The sequence below is a fragment of the Camelus bactrianus genome, chromosome 10 (genome assembly GCF_048773025.1).
Source record: "Camelus bactrianus isolate YW-2024 breed Bactrian camel chromosome 10, ASM4877302v1, whole genome shotgun sequence".
In the NCBI taxonomy this organism is placed as follows: domain Eukaryota; kingdom Metazoa; phylum Chordata; class Mammalia; order Artiodactyla; family Camelidae; genus Camelus; species Camelus bactrianus.
In genome coordinates, this window is record NC_133548.1 from 8,062,222 (window position 1) to 8,080,231 (window position 18,010).

The 18,010-nt window shown below is 41.5% G+C and overlaps 2 protein-coding genes across 4 annotated transcripts in view; both read left to right on the forward strand.

Moving 5' to 3' along the window:
- Positions 1-4,912, forward strand: part of ATL3 (atlastin GTPase 3) — a 44,115-nt gene extending 39,203 nt beyond the window's left edge. Inside the window, exon 13 of the mRNA XM_074371849.1 lies at positions 402-4,912. Within this exon, the coding sequence (XP_074227950.1) occupies positions 402-488 (87 nt within the window). The 3' untranslated portion in view covers positions 489-4,912. The remainder of the gene's footprint in view (positions 1-401) is intronic.
- Positions 4,913-10,102: 5,190 nt separating this feature from the next.
- The window catches only part of PLAAT3 (phospholipase A and acyltransferase 3), a 29,450-nt gene continuing 21,542 nt past the window's right edge, over positions 10,103-18,010 (forward strand). Inside the window, exons 1-2 of one of the 3 annotated variants that reach the window (XM_010957041.3) lie at positions 10,156-10,291; positions 10,774-10,839. In XM_010957041.3, coding sequence (XP_010955343.2) covers positions 10,825-10,839 — 15 coding nt within the window. In that variant the 5' untranslated portion in view covers positions 10,156-10,291; positions 10,774-10,824. Of the gene's footprint in view, positions 10,292-10,381; positions 10,544-10,773; positions 10,840-18,010 lie in introns of those variants that run through there. The other 2 variants (XM_045518101.2, XM_074371852.1) reach the window with 2 other exon arrangements.

Below are 18,010 nucleotides of genomic sequence, written 5' to 3' on the forward strand. Positions count from 1 at the left end.
GTTTTGAGCCCTACTAATGGATGGCATCTCTTTTACTTAAATCTTCCAAAAGACCAATGGTTTTTGACATTGACATGATCTCTAGGTTTACAGATCTTTGAGACTCTGATTGATTCCTTTTTTTTGAGTAGCAAGAACAGATCAGTTAAGTTAGAAGCTTATGTTAAAGCTAGGAGGGCTGCCTGCCCGACTCTGGTAACAGAACAGAGGCTCAGCTGACTGACTCTGGGGAGGTGGCAGCTGCCACAGCCTCCCTGACCCCTGCGTTCTCATTCCCTTATTTTCCATAACACACTGACAGTGTAGACAGAGATTTTTGAAAGTCTGTCTCCAATGACTTACTCTGTTGATGTTGTGCTATATTTTATTAACTTACATGTTGAATAAATGGACTTTTGCAGGCCACTTCTCACATTGGTAATTCCACTCAGGCTGCTGTGAGGGATGCAGTTGTTGGGAGACCACCTGCTGATAAGAAAGCTCAGTAGCATCTTAACAAGAGGATCCAAAAAGAACCCAGCCAGCGCCTTCTTTCTGGGCTCCTGCCACGGCCACAGGTCCAGGTCCAGAGGAACGCAGACCTGGGACCATCTGGGAAGAGCTGAAACACAGCACCAATAAATGAGCAGACCTTTCCTGTGGTTTCAAATTCTTAAACACACTTCCATTTCTCTTGGAAGCATTTCTTCCCCTTGCTGATATAGATCCAAGCCTGTGTCTATTTTCTTATTACTCTCTGCTTTGTGCACTTTATGGGGGAAAAAGCTAAAGGAAAAAATGGAAATGCAGTTTTAAGTCCTTTATGTGCCACTTAGTGCCTTTTCATTGAATCCATGCTTTTGAGGACATGATAGGGAGGGGACTGAGGATAACCTCATAAAAGATGCTGTTCTGGGGGGAATTGTTAGTGCTTTTGTACCTTACTCTTTTGAGAAGGGTTCCTTTTTTAAAAGTTTACAAAACTTGCAGAAGCTTCAGAACTAAAGACTGACTGAAAATGATGCCATTCTATTTTTTAAGATCGTATAATATTAGAGAATTGTTTGCCACGTAGGATAGAAAAATCATATCATACTTAAATCTACTATACACTGAAATTTAAGGTCTGTTACCTGACAGGATGGCAGTTTTGTTAGAACATACTTTTTTTTTTTTTTTTTAACCTTCATTCCTATAGCTTCTTTCTAGAAAAGAGTCATACATGCCTTGAAAAGCCAGGTAACTCATAATAAAAGGAATGAGCTTAATACTTTAGGGGAAAAACTTGAGTTTAAATGAACCACGTGACCTCTGATAAGTCACTTGAACTTGTGCCTTGGTCAGATTCACTGATGTAGGTTTATATACATATACATGTTTTACACAACTCATGCGCAATTGTCATTTGAGAGATTTTGTTTTTGAGAGTTCTGCATGAGAACAGAACTTTATTAAGGATTAGAGGAAAGGCGTTACCAAACATACTGCCTTTAATTGATGTCCTGTTTCATGTGGCTTAGCAGTAAATCAGGTCTTCATCCAAAACGTTTATTTGCATTCTTCTATGCACTAATGTTTCTAATAATGAAGCTGAAACAGTTTTATTTAGTGGCTCATCTTTTACTTAACTTTATACATGACTAGTCTGGTAGCTTTAAAATAACTTTGGCTTAGTAAGGACCAAAGTCCCACTTACATATGGACGTATAATATCTTGAAGTATCTAAGAATTCTTTTTTATTTACCTTGATTGATTTTTTATTTACCTTGATAAAAAAAAATTTTGTCTATTACTTGCCTTTTCCTTTGATTTATAATGGTGAATTTTTGTGGATTTTAAAACTTCATAAATTGCCTGCAAGTATTTATATAAACATTCAGGTATGTGAGCCTTAATTCTTAAGATAATTTTAAGTTTGTTGTGGAAGGGAGGTAGGAAGTTTTGGGCAGATTCTGAGCGTAAATTCTATGTACATGAAGTATAAAAGGAACATGGAAAAAAGAAAGTCTCTTCTGGCATGTATTCCCTTTATCAAAGAATGTTGACTATTTTATATTAATACTTTACCACTCAAGTATTTTTTTTATAAGTTCTGAATTAATTTCAAGTGTTTTATATATTTTTTCGTATTTACATACCATCTTGCCCTGAAGTTTTTGCTATTTTATTGTCACTGTTAAGTTTTAGAAAAATTCCAGCTTGTTTTTAAAACTTCTAACTTGCATATCGGTGATGCTTAACTTTGTTAAATTAAAAAGCTTAGTTTTGAAATTTTGGTGCATTTTCAGGTGGCCTCTTCCTGAAAGTTCATACTTATTAGCTAAAGGCCTTGCAGGTGCTGAAGATACTTGGGTTTAAATGCTTTCTATAAGCACATTTATAGATTTCAGAACAGTTGTCTAGAGTGAGCCCACTTATAATGGTGAGAAAAAGATGCTGTGTCTAAAACTTTAATACTAAACTATTAGGTTTTTAAAAATAAAGAATATGTGATAATGTATGGTTTAATGAAATCTTAGGATTTAGTTACTATTTAAATTCATCATTTCTGTTTTGATCTTAAAGGAGTAACTTGGTTTGATTACCCTGGAGAAGCCTTTTTTTTTTTCCTCCCCAAATCTTTGTTGGTTAATTTATTCTGTTTCTGGAAATTGTTTATAAAATTGTCTCAGTGAGGATTTTTATGAATTTCCTTTGGCCTGTTTTAACAGCAAATTGATGATTTTATATCAACTTTTCCAATAAAAGATGCATACTCATTGCTGGCTGCCAGTAGTCCTGGGGAGGTATGATCAGATTGAAAAGAATGTCTTTTCCCTTCCCTCAGCCTTAATTTGTGGGTCAGGAACATTACTGAGGACTGTGAAGGTTTTGCTAGGTGGTGTGGTTTTTTTTTTTTTTTTTTTTTTTTTTGCTTGGTGTTTGTCACTCTGCCGCTCCTGCCTTTCCATGTAAGCATTTTTAATTTGCACATTCCTAACATGATGTGGGACACATTCCTATTAACATATAAAAGGTTTTCAAATTTTTTTATGAGAATTCATTTTAGGAGGAGTTAAATGTTAGGTTTTTGGGTATTTTTTTAAGTTTTTTTTTTTTTTTAATAGTTCCAGTTAGCATCTTATAGTAAAAATAATAGAGTCAAAATTTGGATTCTTTCACTGAGAAATCTTTCTATATTTTGTGTAGACAAGATGAGGGAAACCAATCTTGTGTGGTTATAAAACATCTTCAGAGTCATACCTTATTTTAGCAGTATGCCAAGAAATTGGTTTGTCCCCTGGAGGTTTATGTATTAACACCTACTTCATACTTGGTAAAGCTGCCTGTGAACATTGTTTTTATTTTACCTGTTCTTTTTTTCTTTTTCATAAAGTAAAATTCTTTATGAGAAAAAACAAACTGCCTTGTATGGGCAGTGCGTTTCTTTAGCAGGGCATACCCAGCGTTCTCCCTGGCTTATGAAAATAGTATCTTAGGATGAGTTTGGATGAGTATGTATGAGTTATAGAGAAATTAAATAGTTGATTTAGGTCCAGGCAAAAGTGATAAAAAAATAGTTTTATTTTTCCTTAGATTTTTTTTTTAAATAATGTGACTTAATATGACCATCTTCATAGAACAATTCTTTTCCCCCATAGAACTACTGAAATACAATTTAGGATTATTTAGGATGGCTACCATCTAAGTCAGCCAACATAGGCTGCATCATTCCGACTTCCATTTAGATCCACAAAATTTTAGTCAAGGAATAAGGGCATAATGAAGGCAGGCTCCAGTTACTAAACTACAAGTTACTTGTGTTAAGTGACATTTTAAAATGACATTCAGAAGCCTATTGTAAGAGCCATTTGCAATTGAATAGTTTTCCTCCTGTTAAACCATACCGTAGCTCTGTTTTGGGTAATGGTTGCTCCCCAAAAAGCTATCTTGGAGCGCATAAGACTTAACCCCTGGGATGTGTTTAAAAACATTCAGATTCCCAGCTTTATACCCAGGGATTGCCTCAGTGAGTCTGGGTCTGAGCTGTGGCCGTGGAATCACCACTTTTATAACAGCATAGCAGGTGGTCCAGAGACCGCGGCGATAGAGACCACTCCATGGAATGGGAAAGTGCAATTCAGTACTGTCTGGAGGCAAGTGGACGGCTTCTACCTGAGGTTCAGAATCGGTGGTCTACTGCCAGATGCAGTCACTGAGAGTTTACATACGGTGTTCAGAGAAATAAGGATGCCTGTAATCTATAGGCTTGTCTAAGCTTAAGAATGTTTTTTCTAAATTAGGATGTCATAGTGCCTTCTCTGAAAAAGTATCTGAACTTGTTCTCTGAACAAGTATCCTATTTAATAACAGATGTAGTTATGATTAAAGAAACTATTTTGAAAGTTCTTTTAAAAAGCAAAATTCAACACTGTGACTGGAACCCCTAAGTCTTTCATGCACAGAAAACCTTAAGCCATAAATAAAAATAATGAAGGAAACGATCATAACTTTGAAATTCAGTGACAAAATACCCTTTGTCAGGGCCTTTTCAAGATAGATTTAAGGGCAGAAAGATTTTAGGAGAAATTTTTCTTCCTTGGAAAGGAATTTCATGTGCCAGAACTAAAATTTAAATGTAGTCTTCTTATGACCAAGGGAAGGTTGCATTTGATTCCCAAAGCTTCCCAGTTTAGATGAATAGATGGTGTCATGGATTTAAGCCTTAAAGGAGTTAATTTTGAGCATATATAACTTTTCCTCTCTTATCTTTTTCTTTAAAAAATGATTTGGTTTAAAGCACTTTCTTCTAGACCCTATTTGAATGGCTTTAAAATTTAATATACTTTTTTAAAAAGTGCAATGGGATGAGATTATGCTATTAGTGTATTAAAAGCATGTTTCTGTTTCTTAGTTTTAAGGTCATTTAATGGAATAAAGATCACAGCACTATGTTGTCTGTGTTTGCTTTCTTTCTCTGCTCTTTAATATGGGAAGATCTGTGAAGTAGATTTGGGCTTGGCAAAGCGAGTAGGATTTCTAAGGGATGAGAACTTGGTGTCAGAGTTGGTAGTGGTAATGTGGTTTGAGCGGGTCAGCTTTCTCTGTCCTGCAAGACAATACCGAACTCGTCTCTTACTAGCATAGTGCTGGAGAAAGCTGTGCTGTTGGTATTACCTCAGATTGAACACAATATTTATAGTAATGGATATGTGAGGGCCTTTGAATGTGTAGCCCTTGCATTTGGTTGCCCCATCTGGAGCCAACTGGTTAAGTGTTTCCTCTTCTGGAGTAGGGTGAGGCAGCCTTCTACTGAAAGCGTCTCCTTTCACTGGTGACCTTGGAAGCAGCAGGGAAGTTGGATTGAACTCAAATATTGACTAACTGCTAGACATAACCCATTTAGCCCTACAATAAAAAGATTTCTTCCCTAGTTTGAAACATACACTGGGAGGGGTCATACACTGGAGAGGCCACCATCCTCTCCATCCCTGATCGTATGTCAGGTACCACTGAGTTCATCACAGTTTAGTAGGGAAGCGGCAAACTCAGTTAATGTGACAGAAGAGTAGGGGGAGTGCTGAGGACTAGGGTGGGGAAAAGTGGCCATGTGAGAATGGGAAGAAATCAGACTGGCTTGTGTTTGGTGCATTGACATTCTCGCTTTTGATTACCATAAACAGTTTGCCAAAGATAGATGCAACTCTAATTAGCTCAAGGAAGAAAAAGACTTGTAACTAGGGAAACATTTCTTGTAATTGGATGTCTAAAAAGTGAAACTGACAAGAGGAAGAACTCAAATGTCAGCAGGGCTATGATGTCTGCAGTGGCCACATTATTTCCTCTTGAGGATAGGTTTTCTCCATGCGCGGGGGAGACAGGGACACATGGTTCCATGGTTACACCATCCCACATTAATGTCCCTAGAGGAAGGAGGCTTTGACCCACAGTCTATTAAAAAGTGTGTGTGTGTGTGTGTGTGTGTAGAGATTCTGACTGGGCTGGGTTGGCTCACATACTCCTTTCAGGGTCACTGACTGTAGCCTGAGGGCTGGGACATCCACCAGAACCACATAGTGTCACCAGATGAAAGGCTGCTGGACAGACGAATGAATGTCCATTACAGGTATCAGTTCCCCAGACCGGCCATTTAACAGACATGGTGGAATCAGAGAGCCTGGAATTTCGGGGATGTGCTTCGAAGGGAAAGTAGAGGTGGTTATGCTGCACATTTTTGCAGTGGTCTCTCCCTAGGGGTTTATTCTTGCTCTTATTGGGAATTCAGGAGGATGTTACACTTATAAACCTCCTCTTCTTTCATAAAAGCCTGATTTTTCTGGTTAGAGCAAACTGTTGAAGTTAGTGTGGTCAGAAAGCCTGCCCAGAGGGGCTTGGAGACATGTAAAAAGCCTGAATCCAGTTGGCTGAGGGAGCAACTTTCCCGTGAGGGACACTCCGGTTTTGAGAGTTGCTGTTAAGTAGCAGAAGCCCTCCTGTTACCCCAAAATGCTCCTATGAGTTCTTTAGCCTTCAGTGAGGTTGGCCTACCCACTCTTTCCCCACCGCTCCCCATTGCCTCCTGCCCTGGCCTCGCTACCCGTACCCACCCATCCTGCTCAGACTCCCCAAGGCTCTCTTAGGTCTGCACAGCACTCACCCTTGTGCTGTTTCCTCCCACTTCCTCAATTACTCCTTCCTCAGAGATAGCCCAACAATGGATTTTCCTGGAGGAGCCGTCCTCCTGCTCAGAAGGTAGAGGATGGAGAGATGGCAAATAATTAAATATTGATGTTTTCCCAGAGAATTGTTAGGTAAGTGATGGTACTTGCCATGATGGAATATTACTGAGTCATTAAGAATTTAGGATTCAGGTTTATATAAAAAGTAATACATATTACATATAATATATAATGAAGTCACAAAAGCAGAATGAAAAATTATATATCCAGAATGAGTGAAAGTATGTAAAAATGAATAAGAAAAGAAAAAAATATAAGGAGATGCACAAAAATACTTAAAGTGGCTGCTTGGATAATAGGACCAAGGCTGTTTTCCCCTTTCTTTCCTGTTATATGTATTTTCCAAATACCATAAGTATTGCATGTAGGATAATGAAATAAACATCTTTTAAAAAATATTAACGTTTTCCACCCATCATAGAAAGAAGAATGATCCTCCATAGCTGTGGTTGCAGAAAAGACCCCAGGCTTTGGAGGCAGATAGCAGTTTGATCCTGGCATGGCTGTCCACCCAAATCGTAGTAATGGGCTTGGAACGGAGCTTAAGGACCGCCTTGCCGGTGACGGTGCCTGCCTCCTGTGGTAGCTTCTCGGTCCGGGGTCTTTCTAACAGAGCTCCTCTTTTGAGAGCGGTGTGAAAGGTAAAAACCCTTCCCAGAAAGCCCCGCCTTCAATGTGCTTTTTGTTTTGTTTTGTATTTCCTGGCACAACAACAGGAAGAAAAAAAAAACAAGTAAAGGAAGTTTTTTAATATTTGGGCAATATTGAAAGCAGAGATTAAGGAGAGGAAGAAATCAATCTGGTTTCCTCAAAATCGAAACTCTCCATCCTGGGCTTGGACAGACTTACAGATAATCACTTGCTCAACGTGCAGAACAATTTGTTGGGTGAATAGCACTGCACATAAAGCTCCGTTGTTTACTGTTTTTTTTTGGGGGGTGGTGGTGGAAATAATTAGGTTTACTTATTTATGTTTAGAGAAGTACTGGGGATTGAACCCAGGACCTCGTGCATGCTAAGCATTTGCTCTGGCTTGAGCTATATCCTACCTCCTGGTATTTACTTATAATGCCCCTGACTTTCTTTGTTGGGGAGCCAGCAAATAAAATGTGATGTTGATGAACACATGTCTTTCCTCCCATTAAAACGGCCAACGTGTCCTGAGTGAGGACTGACCGTATGCCAGACACTGGGTTCCCACTTGATGAGCCTCATTTCATCCGTTACTCTCCCTTTGGGGAATGTGTTTTTACATATTACCTTCTATGTTGCACAATATCATCACCACTCCATTTTACAGATGAACAAACTGAGGCTCAGGGAAGGGTGCCCTGGACCCTTTAGCTAGCAAGTGACAGGGCCAGGATTTGGCCCACGTGTCCTGAATCCAAGGCTCAGCGCAGGCAGGAGTGGCAGGAATAGAGATGAACAGGAACTGCTTCTACCCTGTGGAATCTCAGCCCAGTGCAGAGGAATAGCCTGTGTTTGGTCATTCATTCATTCATTCATTCATAGAATGCCTACTGTGTGCCAGATTTGTTCCAGGTTTGGGGGACATCTGTTGGCTTAAGACCCATAAGTACTTAAGACTTAAAAGTACTTTCTGTTAGGCCCTTGCCTTTAAATGGCTTTAAAATTTAATATACAGTAGTCCCCCCTTATCTTAGGGGTATATTTTCCAAGATTCCCCAGAGGATGCCTGAAGCCACAGATAGCCCCAAACCCTAAGGTAGTCCCCCCCTTATCCCTAGTATTGCCTCTCATGATTTGTTACTCAGTGGACCCCAGAAAGCAAAACTGTGGATAATGGGGGCCTGCTGTACTTTTATTTTATTTTATTTTATTTATATTTTTTATTGAATGAAAAATTCTTTAAATTCTATAATGTTTTACAGTTTTCAAAAGGATCACACATATTATTTCACATAATCCCATAATCATAATCACATAAAATAATAACTCTTTTTTTCTACCCTGATATTGCCCCCACTTCCCCACTGGTAACCACTAGTCTGTTCTCTGTATCTGTGAGTCTGCTTTTTTTTGTTTTATTCACTAGTTTGTTATATTTTTTTTAGATTCCACATATAAGTGATATCATACAGTATTTGTCTTTCTCTGTCTGACTTATTTCACTTAGCATAGTACCTTCCAAGCCTATCCATGTTGCTGCAAATGGCATTATTTCATTCTTTTTCTATGGCTAAATAGTATTCCACTGTGTGTGTGTGTGTGTGTATTTTATATATATATACACACATACATACACATAAATATACCACATTTTCTTTATCCATTCATCTGTTGATGGGCACAGTTTGCTTCCATGTCTTGGCAATTATAAGTGATTTTGCTATGAACATTGCCATACCTGTGTCTTTATTGAATTAATGTTTTGTTTTGTCTTTTTTTTGGATATATATCCAGGTGTGGAATTGCTGGGTCATATAGTAATTCTATTTTTAGTTTTTTGAGGAGCCTCCCTACTGTTTTCCACAGTGACTGCACCAGTTTACATTCCCACTAGCAGTGTACGAGGTCCCTTTTCTCCACATCCTTGCCAACACTTACTAGTTCTGTTCTTTTTGATGATAGCCATTCTGATGGGGGTGAGGTGGTGTCTCACTGTGGTTTTGCTTTGCATTTCTCTGATGATTAGCAATGCTGAGCATCTTTTCATGTGCTTGTTGGGCCCACTGTAGCTTTTTTTTTTTCTTGAGTGGCATATTTGTTGTTTTACTGTTAATTCGACACATCTGAACCAAAGCATTCACAACACTTGATATACTTTGAAGAGAATCATATACTATAGTCTTAGACATAACCACAGAACAAGCAGAAGAATTAAAGCTACATAAGACCTTAAAATATATTCACAATGTGTGTCATTTCAATATTCATTCATTTACAAATTGGCGTATATACTGTTAATTTTCTTTTTCTTTCATTGTTTTATTCAGGCAGGATTCATGCAAGAAAAGGCAACTTAATTGTGTGTGAGCTTTATTTTTTGCTACATTGGTTAATATAAAAAGTATGAATTAAATGTTTTCTTATCTCCTGCATCCAGGGGTGAAGCCATGAAATTCTCAGATAGTAATCCAAAACAACAGATTCTATTCTTAGAAACAAAGTGAAAAGGGACCAAATTGCCAGTGTGTTTGTGATCTTAAAGGACATCTAGTGGACTTTTAGGTTTCCTAATAAGGACAGTACTGCATTTTGACGAGGTTAGTTAACTTGAGTGGAGGAGACAGACAAACTGACTACACTCCAGTGTGATGTGTATACACGATCTTAAATACTGAGCGCGCTGCAGGACCGGTGTAGACTGGCTGTGGAGGAGGTGGACCTGAGCTGGGTTCGGGGGCGACTAGGGGCAGAGGAGGGTTTGAAGGGAACAGGGGGCATCCTGGCCTGTGTGTCCTAGAGGCTGGAGCAGGCTGTCCCTGTTGCCCGGGACAGGGAGCTCTGGGAGACTCTAATTAGTCACATGGGGAGGGGCCGGGCGACCTCACGCTGGTCTGAACTCTGCGGCCATTTAACCGGTTCCCTTTGCCGTGGAGGTCGCGCTGCCTCCCAAGTCCACAAGGTGGGTGGAGCGGTATTTTTCGGGACTTAAGGAAGGCTTGGGGTGGCTCTCCGGGTCCCCGAGGCTGCGTGGGGGATGGGGAAGCTTGGTGAGGCGGGAGACAAGAAGTTAGGCAGCAGCTGCAAGCAGCGTCGCCTTCAGGGGCCCGGGAGGCAGGGCGGGGCGCGCGGGCGGCTCGGCTGGCTTTCTGGGGCGCCCAGGCGACACCGATCGCGCTCCCCGGCGCTGCGCCGCCCGCCTCTCCGGTGTCGGGTGAGCCTCCCTGCCCCCTTCAAGGGATTCATCCTTTCGAGGCCCAGTGCAGGGATAAGGAGAGGGGCGGAGGAACTCGCAGGGAGTGAGGCAGTTGTTCCCTGAGGGGTCGGAGACCAATCGCGCTCGGTCTGCCCACCAGCAGCCAGTGACCCTGGGGTCTTGGGGACGCTGTTTCCCGTTAATGACATAGCGAATCCCTGCTCCCCCTGCTTCACGCATCTCCGCAGCTGATAAAGCCAACTCCTGCCTGAAATTGAGGATTGACGTCACCCAAGAAGATGCGCGCGCTCATTGTAAGTGTGGGGCTGTCGTGGGCTAGGGGTGGGGACCGTGTTTCAGTAGGCACTCGCTCCGGAGCCCGAGTTATCACTTCAGAGAGAGGATCCTTGAGGATGTAGGGGCCACCCCTTGGTCAGCCGCTGGGCATCAGGTGTCAGATGTGGGTCAGCTGGAGCCCTTTGGCGTTGTCTCAGTATCAGTACTTGTGTGGGCAGGTTTGGAGGCCACCCTTCCTGAAACAGGCCCACGGGAGGGCAGGACCTACAGGAACAGGGAGGCAGCAAGGGGAGACTCGCTCCTCCAAGACCCTGTGCTGCCTTCCAGAGTCAGACCAACACCTTCATGGGCTGCACTGGTCTGACCGCAGGTGCCTTTTCTGGTCTCAGCTGAGGTACCTCCTGACCAGCCCTGCCAGCAACTTTCCAGCTCCCACTTTTCCTATTTCTAACCTGTGATGTGGTTCAGAAATCAGAAAGGGGCTTAGTCAATGTGCCCTTTCAACCCAGCAGGACCCGCTGCAAAGAGGTTCTGAGCCCTTGCTTTTGAGGTTGACCCACCTGGGATTGTGTTCCTGCTGAGCCAATAGCTGTTGTAGTTTGATCAAATTTCAGATCCATTCTGCTCCCCAGAGTGAGGGTCATATGACTTAATACTTATGAAGTGTGCAGAACAGTGCTTCATACACATATTAAGTGCTCAGCTGTAACTCATTATTATTATTATTTCTGTATTATTATTATCTCAATTCATGTAAAGGGCTTCACACAGTGCCTGGCATTAGGGTGTTCTTGGCATATGTGATGCCTGGATATGTCATTTAAACATATCCTTCTCTTTTATCTAACAGCAATATTTTCAGTAATAATCATGCAATGAATTGTAACAATGGCCAGAAAAGAAAGTAAGTTTCTTCTACTAAGCCTTGTACATGAAATTATGCCAGTGAAAAAGTAAAAAAATGAAAAAAAAGTCAATGTTAAAATAAACAGAAAAAGAGAAAATAGTCATGGATTTATATTTTTTAATTGCATTAATGTATTTTGGAAGAAAACTTATTCTTACATATATATAGGTTGGTCACAGTAATGAATAATAAAAAAATTACAGTTTTTGTTTTGGAATTTAACTTCTGAAGTTGTCCTTGACTTTGGAAAAATTCATCTTCTTTGCATGTTCATTTTCAACATTCAGTCAAGCTGGATCTGTCAGTCCATGTTTGCTCACAATTGATTGAAGAATACCTTTTATTAATTTTAACTTCAAAAGCTTCTCTCATATGAAACAACAGATATACAAATAGAAAAAGCCTTAACCATTAGGATAAGTTTGTCAGAAACCCATAAAAATCCCTTTTCATAATAAATTCCTGGAAATGCAATAGTGCCTATGTCTTTAGAAAAAAAAAACACTGGTTTTTTAAATGACTCCACATTTGAAACATTTTCATTAAAACATCTTCGCCAGAAAATTCATCATAACTTTTTATCTCATTTGACAAAATGCTTTCAAGTTTTTCTTCTGCAAAAATCAGAGAAAGTGACTGATTGATGGTGAACTTTGACATTTACTTAATCCATTGCTTTGGAATGAGAGTCTAGTTCTTGGTGAAGCTGATCCAGACTTTTCAACCGTTTTCTTTTGGTTTCTTCTGGCCCTGGGCGAGCAGACTCTCTTCTGTTTAAACACAGGAAAATGTAGGACCACAGGGGTTGGTGGCCCAAGCCCTGTGGAAAGTGAACTTGAACCATTCTGGGCCGTTCAGAACTTACTGTTGGAACAGACACATGTAGTTGAGTCTGTGTGTGATGGAGGTTGACCATATCACTGAGTGTTCTCTGATTAAGCTTCCAGGTAGAAGACTAAGTTTATCAAAGAATGAGAAATGAAAATGTGCTAATTTAAAGCTCACTTATATATTATTATTATTATTATTGTTGTTGTTGTTGGTATATATATATTAATTGAAGTATAGTCAGTTTACAATGTTGTATCAATTTCTGGTGTACAGCATAATGCTTCAGTCATACATGAACATACATATATATTCATTTTCATATTCTTTTTCACCATAAGTTACTACAAGATATTGAATATAGTTCCCTGTGCTATACAGTATAAACTTGTTGTTTATCTCACTTATATATTATTAAATCTCAACACTAACTGCATCTGTTAGAACTTAGACGGATACCACTAATATTGTTTAAAAGTGTTGGCACATGGTGATGAGAACAGCAGACTGACTTTTGATGTCTTATTATTGTTTTAAAATTCTCTGCGGCAACTCCCCCCTATTTGCCTGCACCCAGGGGATTCAGCCCCCACACCCCTACTCTGAGTGTGCCAATGCTTGGCACTCTGGGCTTGACAAATGTTAGCTGTTGTTAAGGCAGCTCCCCGAACTCCCTGGGATGGAGAGGAAACTGATGGGCCTGCTCTGATCTCTGATTTTAGAGGACTTAAGGACTCCTTAAGGACTCCTTTAGGACCCTCTAAGTTGGCCGGATGTTTTGACAGATCTCTGCGGGGCTGGTTAAGGTGAAAGGACGGGGGAGGAGAAACGGATGGTTCAGGCAGGGCAGGGGTTCAGCCGCACTGTGGAGAGGCCCCAGGCTGGGCGGGGCTGGGGAAGGAAGCAGTGCGCTGGTCGAGGCTGCAAATTTCTGCTGAGAATGTTGCATGCACCGAGCTGGCTGCTCAGTCTGCGGGCTGGGCGTGGAAACCGACCGCTACTTCCCAGGGGTTCAGCTCAACAATCACAGTCACTGGAAAAGCAGGGCGGTGGCCGTGTGGGCAGCGACACTCTCCTGGGACCTCGGGAGGGGACGAGGAGGCATTGAGGAGGTGGAGACGTTGAGGGATGTGTAGGAATTTGCCAATGAAGAGCCAAGGGAATTTGAGGCCAAGAGTACAGTGCTGTAAAGGCAGATCTCACCATGTGGGTCGTTATCAGATGTCAGTACCTTTGTGAATTCCTGGGTGTAGTGTCCTGGCCTTTGGATTCAGGCAGACCTGGAGCATAATCCCAGCACTGCTTCTCGGGCAGTTCTGAGAACTCAGGCAAGTTACTGACTTGGAGCTGTTTTCTGGTTGGTAAAAATGGGGCTGGTGTAAGGATTCCAGATAACTGGGGAAAACCCCGAGGAGTGCTTGGTGACGGAGGTTGGGGTGGGGGTTCCCAGATGAGTTCAGGGGGAGTCCTGGCTCACATGGGGTGAGGTTCAGCATGGAGAACAGATATGGGGCTGGGAGGTCAAGAGCCTGAGAGGGCGGATGAGTTTTGACTCCTTTTTTCAGGATACTCATGATCTTTGGGCCCCTGGGACTGGACCTGGTGCCCACTGAAGCTGTCCCTGTCCCACTCCCACAGGCTGACAAGGGAAGAGGTGATGTGTCAGCCCAACCTCTCCTCTGCCTTCTTGCTGGGCCTGAGGCTGGGGAGTCTGGCCAGTCTGGCCTCCCAGTCATGCTCCCTGCACCCACCCTGCCTGGGGCATGGGGTCTCAGCTCTCTCATAGGCGTAAGTGATTTTAAGCTTTCACGCCCATCATCTCATTTGTTCCTCACAAAGGCCCTTCTGGATGGGTCTTGACAGCCCTCTTTTACCAGAGAAGCTGAGAGAGGTTAAGTGATTCCTGAAGGTCACACAGCAATATAGCAGAGAGGGCTTCAGACTCAGGTGGACTGGGCTCTGCTTCCGGAAACGCAGCCTCTGACAGTGGGCTCCTTAGAGGGTTTCTTTTCTTCCTAAAACCTTCACACCAAAATTCTCAACTCTGCTGGGAAAACCCCTTCTGAGCGCTCACCCTGGACTTCAGGTTTTGTTTTTGTTTGTTTTTTTAACCACAAGCTTCTAGATGTTTTCTCCAGAATATCAGAACCGAAGCGGGTAAGGTGAGGGATTTCCACATTTACCACAGCATATAATTTTGGGACAAAGAGAACTTGCTCTCAGGCTGGGTTTTACCACCTCCACGGTGTCTTCCAGCTGGTCCTGGAGCTGTCTGTGACATTTCCAAATCAAAAATAATAAAAACAAAGAGGGGAGGGGAGGGCTTAGCGGTAGAGTGCACGGTAGAGCGCATGCCTAGTATGCACAAGGTCCTGGGTAAAATCCCCAGTACCTTCATTAAAACAAATAAAATAAACCGAAGTACCTACCCCTACAAAAATGAAACAAACCCCACAAAAACCAAAGAACAGTGATAGCAAAAACTGCATTTACAGAACACTACCCATGTGATTTGCTGAGTGGTAGGTATTAACTTATCTGAGCCTCAGGACAACGTGGTGAATCAGGTACTATAATTATCCTCATTTTAGAGCTGAGGAAACAGGCTGGAAGAAGAGGGGTCACTTGCCCAAGGCTACCCAGTAGCAGAGCCCGAATTCGAATCCAGGCTGTCTGGCTCTGGAGCCCCTAGGCTCTCATCCACATCTTGTTTCTGAAAACTCAGTCCATCCTGATTGAAACACCGAGCAGTCATGCTCATGAGACTCCTTTGTGTATTTTCTGTACGTCTGAAATATTTCATTAAAAAGAATAAAATTGCAAACCTCTGATGATGAGGCCAAGCGAGGCTGAGCGTGGGTGGATTGGAATACTTCCCTAGTGGCCTTGAATTAGAGAAAAACATTCTTTCGTTTTTTGTTTCAACCCTGGGGTTGAAAAATTCTTCTGAATGTGACTTTACTTTCTCCTGTGGTCCCGTCCGGGGCCCACAGCTGAGGATCTCGCCCCAGATCAGAGTTGCAGGAGTGGTGGCTTATCACGCAGGGGCAGATGGCCAACTCTGCTGGCCGGCTGGGCTGTGTCCTTTCTCCCTGTGGTGGGGGACGAGGCTGGGGTTCAAGTTCCTGCTTTGCTACTTCCAGGCTGACCCTGGGTAAGTGACCTCATCCCCCAGCCTCAGTTTCTCCACCTGCAAAATGAGGCGTGACTGCCTCTCTCTGCCTAACCCTCTCCCCGCTCATACCTCCTCTCTTGTGGTTCTCACTCTGGGCTGCACAGTAGAATCACCTGGAAGCTTTAAAAAAAAAAAAAAAAAGCCAAGCCTGGAGTCCACCCCAGGGTTCCTGCTCCTAGCACAACCCCAAGAGCACCCAGAGATGCCTCCACCCTGTGCTTTTTCTTCTGTTGCCCTGCGTCCCTGTTTACCTGTCTCCACCTATCCCCCTTCCGGCCACTGCCTCCCTGCCACCTTCACTGATTTCGGTAGAGTGTGACAGTTAAGAGCGAAGGGTCTGGGTTTGAATTCTGTCTCCACGACATACACGTTCCCTCTCATCTTTCAAGACTTCAACAAAAACCTCCAGTGCCGCCTTTCCTAGTGTCATCGCCAGTCCCTCTCCTCCCTAGATGACTTATTTACTAAGGCTTTAAAAAAAAAATCCTGTCTCTCTCCCTGATACTGAACAAAAGCTCCATGAAGGCAGAGATCTTTGCTTTGTTCATAGACACAGCCCAGGTGCCTGGGGGCGGTGCCTGGGGTCCAGCTCTGTATGCTTCTGTTGAGTGAATGAGCAAATGAATGAGTTCCTTGACCCTCCTAGGCAGAGGTGGGCATTCCCAAGGTGAAGAGATGCTCAAAGTGTGTCGTTGACCACTTACACCACTTCTCTGGGGGCATTTGTAAAGGGCTGCACGCGTGCGCATGCCTCCTGTAATTTGTGCACAGGCTCAAGTCAGAGAACCACAGCTGGGTTCAAGTGTGGAGTCAAGAACCCAGTGAGTTTTAGAACACAGAGTCAGAGCATGTCGCATGCTTAACTGCTGCTGTCATCGGCCTGAACTCCCTCAGTGTTTTGCCTGTGCCTCTCGCAGAAAGAACACTGATCACTTACATTTAGAAGAGCTTAAAGGTACTACACAGGTGGAATGAATAGGTGGACATTATTTGTGATAAAGAAAATACAGTAGCAGAATAGCAGAGTCTAGGTGGTGGGTATACAGATGTTTACTTAAAAATGCTTTCAATTTTGAATGTTTGAAAATTCAAACTGTATGTTTGAAAAACTGTCATAATAAAGTGTTGGCAAGCACATGTTATAAACTTAAAAGTGTTCATTGTAGAAAAGCTGGAAAATGCAGAAAAATAGAAGGAAGCAAAATAATCACAGTAACCACCCATAATTCTAGCACCTGGAGGGAATCTCTGTTAGGATGTTGGTGTATAGCTTGCTAGTCTTTTGCTGTGTGTATTCATTTTGTTACATAATAGCAGTTGTATGGATTGCCCCAGATTGAACACACTGATGTTTGTCAAGCCTTACTTTGTTTTTTTTTTTTGTTTTCGGATTCTCAAACAAATATATGTGTATTTAAAACATTTTGGAAAACTAGAAAAGAATTAAAGAGAGAATTAATACCCCAAATTCCACCACCGAGTAATAAACACTGTTTACGTTTTGATATATTTCCAGTTTTTTAATGCATTGATTTTATTTTTTGAACAAAGCTTAGACAATATACTGTTTTGTGTGATACAAACTACTATATATAAAATAGATAAACAACAAGTTCCTGCTGTAGAGTATAGGAAACTATATTCAATCTCTTGTAATAAACTCTAATGGAAAAGAATCTGAAAAAGAATATATGTATACTCAGTTATAACCGAATCACTTTGCTATACACCAGAAACTAATACAACATCGTAAATCAACTGTACTTCAACACAAAAAAGCACTGTTTTGTGTAAAGCTTTTTAAAAAAATATTTATTTAATTTATTTTTTGTTTGTTTTGTTTTCTGTTTGTTTCAGGGGGAGGTAATTAGGTTTATTTATCTACTTTTTTTTTTTTTTTTTTTTTTGGTGGATGTACTGGGGATTGAACCCAGGACCTCATGCATGCTAAGCATGCACTCTACCACTGAGCTATACCCTCCCCTACTGTGTAAAGCTCTTTTTTCTTTTTTGTAACTTTAAAAAAATTTGAATTATAGTTGATTGTAAATCTTTTTTATTAAACATTATATTATGGACATTTCTTGTCCTTAAGTACTCTTTTAAAATATAATTTTTGTTTTTTTAATCTCTATTTTATTTATTTCCTCCCTGATCTTTATTATTTCCTTCTAAAATAAAACTTTTAAAACACAACTGTATAGTTTATAAGTACATAAATATGGCAAGATTTAACTAATTCCTTTATGTAGGATATTTAGGTGTCAGATGTTTTGCC